At 41.0% G+C, this 8,742-nt stretch overlaps 1 protein-coding gene across 2 annotated transcripts; it reads right to left on the bottom strand.

Annotated features, from left to right (window-relative positions):
- Positions 1–4,553: 4,553 nt before the first annotated feature.
- On the bottom strand, positions 4,554–8,627 carry LOC103371773 (zinc finger and SCAN domain-containing protein 2-like). Of its 2 annotated transcripts, none has more exons than XM_008301224.1 (2): positions 8,167–8,627; positions 4,554–5,692 (listed from the first exon to the last, which is right to left on the bottom strand). In XM_008301224.1, the coding sequence occupies exons 1-2, from the start codon at positions 8,300–8,302 to the stop codon at positions 4,854–4,856; spliced, it is 975 nt and encodes a 324-aa protein (XP_008299446.1). In that variant the 5' UTR covers positions 8,303–8,627; the 3' UTR covers positions 4,554–4,853. The 2 variants fall into 2 exon arrangements, with proteins under 2 accessions (XP_008299446.1, XP_008299454.1); XM_008301232.1 differs by having other exon boundaries at positions 8,156–8,236.
- Positions 8,628–8,742: the final 115 nt, after the last annotated feature.

Raw genomic sequence — 8,742 nt, 5'->3', positions numbered from 1 at the left:
CTCCAGCAGGGACTTGGATCAATGTGATGATGCAGCTTATCAATGGATCAATCACTGGATCACAGTATTGATCAGGAATGTGTCAGTGATCATTTCTATGTGTCTGTAGTTTTGTTTTTTTCACAGAAGTTTTTATTTATTACCCACAATTTGCTACAAAACACATCACCTGTGGGACACATTTTAGCTAAATGATCAGTTTTTGAACAAATATTTCATATTAAAGATAAAGATTTCTTCTTCTTCTACAGGTTTTATGTTGATTTTGCTGCAGAATCGTCACACAAATGTGTTCATGCTCATTTCTCTGTGTGTCTATTGAATTTAATCACATTAAAATATATATATATTATTTCACAGGACATCAAACGTTTAAACAGCTAGTTTTAATTTGTAAAACATTCTGACAGTTTTGCTGTTGTTTTTCACAAAAACAGTGAATGTTGTGTTGAGTTTGTTTGTTTCAGAGTCAGAGAGCCGTGTCTCTCTACAGTCAGAGGTTTTTGTACGGCGGCTCAATCAGTTTGTATCACTGTGGTGGACGTTCGGTGGAGGAACCAGACTGGAAGTTGGACGTAAGTACATTTAACTTGTTAAAAATGATAAATTCTATATTTATTAAACTTTATTTCATAACCTTTAACAATATTTTGACTGAAAATAGTAATTTGATCCAATTTCAGTGATTTATGAATTGATGCCATTTGGTGTTCAGACTAAAATCTTCTTCAGTTAAAAGTTTTGTCTCAGTGGAAATCAAGGTTGGAAAGTTTTTACATTTCAAGTTTACAAAATAAATATTTGTCACTGAAGTAAAGTTTTTAAACTTCCGTTGAATTAGCTGACAAAGTATTTCTCAATATTTTACTTGATCCTCATGAAAGATTGTAATTTCTCAGATGTTGTGTCACAAATGAAAATGTTTCTAAACCTCAGAATTATATCTTCTGTCTGAGTGTGATTGATTTGATCAGTTCTGATACGTAAGTCAGCAGTTAACATTTATTTTGACTGAACAAAGTAAACTCACATCATCGAGGTCGTTTCTGTTTGAGATCAGAATTTAAAAAATGATGAAAAACAATAAATATCTGACATTTTTCACGTTGTTAATGTGTTTCTAATTGTAAAACTAGGAGTTAATAGTTGACAGATGAAACATGAAAACTTGAGAGGAGCAAAACGCTGCTTGAACATTTTTATCTTTAGTACTGAAACCTGTCTGTTGTCGTGGTTCATCAGTGATGCCTGTCTGTCGCCATGGTTACTGAGNTAAGCCCTCTACTCTACACCCTCTACACCCACCCACTCGAACAACACCATCATCAAGTTTGCAGATGATACCATGGCGTACACCAACAACCTCATCTTGAACACCTCCAAGTCGAAGGAACTGATTGTTGACTTCAGGAGGTGTAAACCAGACATTCAGCTCATCACAATCAATAGGGACAAGGTGGAGATGGTGCCAGACTTCAGGTTCCGGGGCACCTACATCAGTGAAGACGTGACCTGGACTGCAAACTCCACTTCAATCCTGAAGAAGGCACAGCAGAGACTCTACTACCTGAGGATTCTCAGAAAGAATAATCTAAGAACTGAGCTCTTTGTGTCCTTCTACTGCTGCTCGGTGGAGTCGGTGCTGAGCCACGGTATCTCACTGTGGTTCTCCAGCTGCACTGCAGCAGAGAGGAAGCAGCTCCAGGGAGTCATAAACACTGCCCAGAGACTGACTGGCTGTCCTCTTCCATCTCGGGAGGAGATTTGCAGCACCCGCTGCCTCAGGACAGCCCGCAGCATCATCAGGGATCTCTCACACCCCGGCCATCACCTCTTCAAACTTCTACCCTCAGGGAGGCGTTTCAGGGCAATAAAGACAAGGACAAACAGACTGAAGTACAGTTTCTACCTAAGAGCTATTTTTGCTCTAACACAGCAAATTCCCATTAACCATTCTTCAATGTAAAATAGAAAAATCTCTGTTCATACACCCAGTGCAATAACTTATTGAATTGCAATATCAATATGTTTTTTATTTTATAAAATAATATCTTTCTATTCTATATTCTATTTTTTCTATTCTTCATCCCTTTCCTTTAGTCGTGTAAATACCCCTGCCCCCTCCCCTCCTCCCCCCGTGAACTGTACAGTCTTTTAAAATTTTTCTAGTTTGTCTTGCGCACTTCTTGTCCTGGTGTTTAGAACTGCCTATGAGAGCTGCTAACTCAAATTTCATTGTGCTTCTCGTACAGTGACAATAAAGAGATTCTGATTCTGATTCTGATTTTGAAGAGATAGTCCTAAACGGCTGGAAGCAACAACCCTCCTGCTACTTGTGAGCGTGATTTTTGCCGTTATCGATAGATTGGATAGTTACCTGAGTGAGCACACCTGTGGCGGGGAGTGGTCGACCAGCAGCTCATCACACCTGGACAACAAAAGCCTGACTCAGACCACTACACAAGGCTGGACCACGTGCAGCAGCCAGTCAGTCAATGCTGGCTTCTGCTCGGTTCACGTTCGTTTGGCTCTGCATTAACTGTGTTCTCCTGCACTGCAGCTCCTACCCTGCCATATCCGACCTGGTTCGCTCTGGATTTTTACCCCCCACAGAAATCTCCAACAGAGCTAATATTTGTTGCTTCCAGCTGTTTAGGACTATGTCCTCTGGGTTTGTTAAACACGTGTGGCGCTAGACCAGCAGCATGTCCAGAAATGTTTCATAGGGATAGCAAGATGGAGCGACAGAAAGTCTTGGAGGAACACGGAAATCAAATTTGCTGTATAGAGGCCCTCAGAGGACGGATACAATCTAAAAAAAAGAGATCAACACTGCAGGTTTAAATAACAAAACACTTACTTTCTGTCTCTGTCACTGGTTGCCAGCTTGCTTCCACACTGACAGCTCTGTACCGTCCTGGAGCACGTTTGATGATTACGAAGCGTTTGGCCATAACCAGGGAACAGTTCTGTTTGAAAAGGGAGTCCTGAGGTACAGTACATATCAGGTGTGAAAGCCAGCTGCATCAAAATAAGGAAGGGTACCACTTTTGAGGATAAACATCTGCATTACCTGACTGTCACTTTCTCCAATATGACCACCACTACAGGATCACTCTGACAGGAAATTTGTGTTCGCTGGCTCAACAAAACCTGAAACTGCAGTTAGGGATGACGGATGTCAAGACAACTTTCTTCGTGAACCAGGTTTTCTCCATCAGGTTCCATCATCTGACTGTTCTTCTGCACAAAATGAGCCGAACAGGTTGTTATAATGGAGAGCTACGAAGAATACAATATGGTAAAAAGTGTTGTTGCTGCAATTGTGAAACAAAAAATGTTTCTAAAAGTTAAATTTTTTAACCAGTCGCTTATTTCTAACGCGGCAGCTGCACATTAGAGCTCTTGAACTTTATACATTTAAATATGAACACCTAAGTGCATTTACAGTGAAGGATATGTGAGTATCGCTTTAGATTTTGGCCAAATCAAAGTGAAATGAATGTTAGTGACTGAATATTTTCTGTGATAAATAAACTAATCCATTTTCTAATCAGTATGCTATCAGCTGCAGCACCAACGGTGTAAAACTGACTTGGCAAGCAAATCAGTGCCAAAACACATTTTCTGCATCCCCAACTGAATGCATGTATGTTCCCATGGCAACACAACGCATACAGTTTGCATTACTGCAGCTGCACGGCTTTGTTCAGAAATCTGTATCGCTCAGAGAGAATATAGTCAGAAGAATTGGTAAAAGAGAGAGACGCTTCTTACAGCTGATTCAAATCCGAGACCTCCTCCAGAGCAGGTTAGCTGTGCAGCATCAGTTACCATGGTGATAGAACAGGTTAAAACAGAGACACCTTCATGACAATGAAAACCCTCGAGGTCCTACGATACTAAATGGTTACTAGATTATTGTTTTGTCTGTGCTCCAAAAACAAAAGCCTCTTTTCCATCTTGTGACCATCCTAACAGTACACATGAAACTGCCCAGACATCAACTTCAACGCGACACAAGCATAAGAACAAGGGATGGCGGTCTTCATTCTCAGTATGTAATAAGTTTAAAGGAAATTGCTGTTGGCAGTAGCTATTTAAAAATGGAAGTTAGGTGTGAAAGAGTTTGTGGTTATTTTTTGGATGAGAAATCACATGTTTCTGAATAGAGAGAGTACAAGCCTTAAACAGAGTGTTGCATTATGGGTTGTTTGTAGCTTGAACGTTGCCAAGCTAGCTCTTTAGTGTTTATAGCAGGCCTGAGCAACACATCAGCAATATCGACACGAAAACAGCTTGATAGATTGTTTGATCAAATGCAAACCAGTGAAACCAGTCCAGGCCAGCCACTCGGAACCTAAACCTGACCCTGGTCCCCCTCCATGTACTTCTGGGTTTTACTTACTTTCTTTATTTAACGTGCATCAAGCTGAGATCATTCCTGCATTCAGATTTATGAGTGCAAATGTATGTATTTGTGTGGTTTTCACTGTTGTGTTACCACTGAAGTCATTCCCGATGTACCTTAATAAAGCAGTTACATCCAAATTAAACTTTTCTGCTTGTTTTTATTAAAAAAACAAAACAGAACAAAAAAACCCCCCAAAAAACTCAAAAGCATCAATAATTATCGATATCAATTGAAATTAAATATTGAAACAGTCCTAGTTTAGGGAGTTTTTCGCAGTCAGTCAGCACACAGTTTCATTTGAGGCCAGTTTAACCTCGCAGGAGTTTCTGAGCTCACCTACTGGACCGTTTAACAACCTTAAGCTCTGCAAACTCGCTCCAACACATCAGTCTGCTGAGATCACGATGGCGACATCTCCTGGCTCGGTTCAGCTCCACCTTCACCTGCCGCAGTCGACAACACACTTGTGGTTTCGTACCTGGGAGTACCACGTGAACCTCCTGTCGCATGCGCTGCACTTGAACGGCTTCTCCTGAGTGTGCAGCGCCATGTGTGTGGTCAGGTTGGTCTTTTTTGAAAACCTCTTGCTGCAAACGGAGCAGCCGAACGGTCTCTCCCCGGTGTGCACCCTCTGGTGGTTCACCAACGTGCAGCGCAGACTGAAACTCGTGTTGCAGACCGAGCAGGTGAACGGCTTTTCCCCCGTGTGGATCCTCAGGTGCGTGGTCATGTTCGAGCGCTTTGTGAATTTCTTACCGCAAAACGGGCAGGGGTACGTTTTGTCTCCGGCGTGACGTTTCATGTGGACCTGCAGGTGGTCCTCGCAGCCGAACCTTTTGCCACACTCGGAGCACCTGAAAGGGTTTTTCAGAGGAAAGAAACCGGAGGGAGGTTCCCTGCTCTGCTTCGAGCCGTCGCTGCTGTCCTCGGCCTCAGAGGAAATCTTATTACTGTCTGGATCGAAGCTCTTGGCTGCTTCTGATCCTCCGTATGCTTCTACTTTTAAATGTTCTGCATCTCTGGTCTCTTCAGTTTGGTTTTGAGCTCCTGCTTCGACAGCGTCTTCACTCTTCACGGGGACGGCGGTGAACGGGAACTCGAGTTCAACCTCCTGCAGCACATGAAGCTGCTCTCCTTCCTGACTGCTGCACTGCTCCTCCTGCTCCTCCTTGATTTGTGGCGGCTTTGGCTCCTTCTGCTCCGGACGGGGGCTCCACTTCTGCTGCTCAGGGGCAGCCTCTTGAATCATCGCGAAATTCTCGACATTCCCAGGACACACTGGAAAACACAAACATCAGGTAAATCTGCCTGTTATGGAAAACACAATCTATGAATAACTGTTGAGTGATCTGTACATTCAAGTCTAATGTCAACTTTTTTGTGGAAACACATTTGCCAGTTTCCACCTCTTTGTATGGATTCTTTTGAGCTACTTCTACCATGCAAGGATCACACAGTTCAGAGAATGTCACATGATTTACCTAGAAGTTATGAGTGATTTCTATCTGAAAATCTGTAGCTGTAAATTAAATTTGTAACTCCTGTATCAAAATTTGGGCATCGACCCAGTATCTTTTAATGGAGATATATTTGTGAATTTCCACCGATCCTGGTGCATCGCCCAAGATGACTATGATTGGTGTAAAGAAATACAAACAAGCCAGTTACCCTGATGACAAAATGATATTCAGGTGCAGTCAGACCATTCATCAACGCCGACACAGCGCGTAAAGATTGGTCTGGCTGTGCAAAACGAAGCGTTAAGCAATCAATTCTTGTTTTTTTCCCCCCACAACTTAGTGACAATTTGAAATTCTAGTTATAACTTTAATGACGTCTCAAACTCACTTTCAAATTTGTGAGACCTTTCCTATATTTGTGAATGTGCTAAAAAGGGACAAACAGGCTACTTTGTCTACATTTAGATGTTAAAATAAACAAACAAAAACACTGAAATGTTAAGACTTTAGATTACACTGGACCAGGTCTACATCTGAAAACATGTTATACAGACTGGTCAAATCTGGGCTAGATCGTTCCACAGAGGCTCAGGATTTTTAAAGCTAGTCTCTGATTGAGAAACCTACATTACACTTGGGAAAAAAGCACAACAGGAAGATCTTGTTGTTTTTATCTGGACCATATTAGACCAGAATGTGAGTGTTCTTGGTTGTCTGTCTCTAAGTGTAGCCCTGTGATAGACTGGCGACCTGTCCAGGGTGTCCCCTGCCTTCGCCCTAAGTCGGCTGGGATAGGCTCCAGCCCCCCATGACCCTAATGAGGATTAAGCGGTGTATAGATAATGAATGGATGGATATTAGACCAGGTCCAGACTACTGCAAATAGATTCATATTCAGACAAGATTATGTCAAATAGACCAAAGAGTCTTTAAAACACTGCAAAACCTTACTATGTTTGTGAAAATGCAAAAAGGAAGATTTCACTGTTTTTTTTCTCCACATCTGACCAACATTAAACCACATTCGGGTCTAAAACCACCATCTGCAGAGGAGGAAAAAAAAGAAAATCAGCACTAAATTATGTCAGAGAGACTGAGGAGTCTTTAAAAACGATCTATGATTTGAGATTATTATTGTATATGTAAAAACGCAATATTAAAAAAAATAATAAAAGTTTTACATCAGGACTTAGGAGCCATTGAAACAAGGATTCAAAGTGTTTATTGGTCACAAACACAGTTATACATGCTATAACGCGCAGTGAAATGCTTTGTGCACCTGTTCCACACCGAAACAATATTTAAAAAGATGAATACCAATAAAGAATTACACAATCTAATACTGAGAAATGTTTGTTGCATTTAGGAAATGCAAAGCCGGGAGATTTCAGTGTATTATTTTTTTGGCATCTGAACCACATCAGGCCTGGTCCAGATCTAAAACCACCAAATACAGAGGAGCAGAATCTGGATTAGAGCCCAATCTGACTTGAGAAACCTCTATTCTGTTTGTAAAAATGCAAACCAGGCAGGTTTCACTATTATTCCCCACATCTGAACTATAGTCAACCAAGTCCAGGGGTCTGCTTCACAAAGCAGGTTTCGTGAAAACTCTGAGTCTGTTAAAACCTTCAAGAAACCTTTATTTTGTTGGTAAAAATGTAAAAAGCAAAATAAAAACACATTTATGGAGTCATCACATTACACAAGGACTAGATATAAAACTATCATATGAAGACTGGTCCAATGTGGACTAGATTTTTCCTACAGAGGCTGAGGAACAGTTTTATATCTTACCTTTAGATAGAGGATAAAATCTGGGTTTACAGTCATCCTCAGATGTATTCATACCCTCTCATTAAAGAAGGGGAAAAAAGAGCTGTCACTGAAATAATCATGACATTGCTTTTGAATTGTGGTTCAACAGAAACATAAAAAAAAAGAAGCAAAAAAGCATGATGGGACCCGTAAACTAATATTTTGTTGGACAACTCTTTGAGCCAATCACTGCAATCAAGTGTTTTCTGTAACTCTCCATCAGACTTCTGCACCTGTTGACAGGTATTTAGATTCTGACCTCATCAGCAAAGTGCTCTAATTTGTCTGGGACAGGTGATATATTTTTATTTTTTAAAATTATTCTTTTCAACCACAATTCAAAAGCAATGTCTTATTTCACTGAATTAAAATTTAGCAAATTTTTATTTAGTATGACTTTTTTCAGTTTCTAGTTATTTGAGTGATTATTGTGATTTAAAAAATAGATATATAATACTAAAACCTGTAAAGCACCTGCCGTGTGTCTCCTCTGCAGCTCTCTCTCCGCCTCGTACTCCGCTATCGTCCTCTCAAACAGCGACAGAATCTCCTCAGCAGCTGCCGTCAGCCGCTGGTTCACCAAAACTCTCAACATCTGCACTTTAGACATTTTTTTTTCCTTTTTGTTTTTTTCCTTCTTCACGAAGCAGCATCAACTTTTCCCTGCAGGTGTGTTCGGTGTCGGAAGCTGGCGTGTTGCTAGGTGACACCGCGCAGCCAAAGCTAGCAGGCTAAGCTAACGTCTGTTCGGAGGAAGACGAAGAAGAAAAAAAAAAAGAATAAAAATTAAGTCCAGTCACACGGTGCTGCTTGTTTTTTTCACCCCTGCTCTCTGTCTGTTCGGGTTTTCTACAAGAGAAGACCTTTAACGACGCGAAGCAGCAGAAGCACACCGAGCTGCTCGAACAATGGAGGCTGAGACACTGCTTCCGGGGCTCAACCTTCAAAATAAAAGTTCTGGGTTAGCGGTCAAAATATGTGCTTATTTTAATTATAATAATGTGCAACATTCAAGCTGCAACTTATAGGAAGTCGATTTAACATTTAATA

The sequence above is a fragment of the Stegastes partitus genome, unplaced genomic scaffold, assembly GCF_000690725.1.
Source record: "Stegastes partitus isolate 25-593 unplaced genomic scaffold, Stegastes_partitus-1.0.2 Scaffold34, whole genome shotgun sequence".
Lineage (NCBI taxonomy): Eukaryota > Metazoa > Chordata > Actinopteri > Pomacentridae > Stegastes > Stegastes partitus.
The sequence above is the reverse complement of the archived record's forward strand: the minus strand, read 5'-3'. Positions and strand labels throughout refer to the sequence as shown.

Excerpts from the sequence above, each read along its gene's own strand:
- LOC103371773 (XM_008301224.1), bottom strand. The coding sequence starts at position 8,302 with ATGTCTAAAGTGCAGATGTTGAGAGTTTTGGTGAACCAGCGGCTGACG. Across the intron at positions 5,693-8,166 it reads GCAGAGGAGACACACGGCAG|TGTGTCCTGGGAATGTCGAG; the intron begins GTGCTTTACAGG and ends TGTGTTTTCCAG.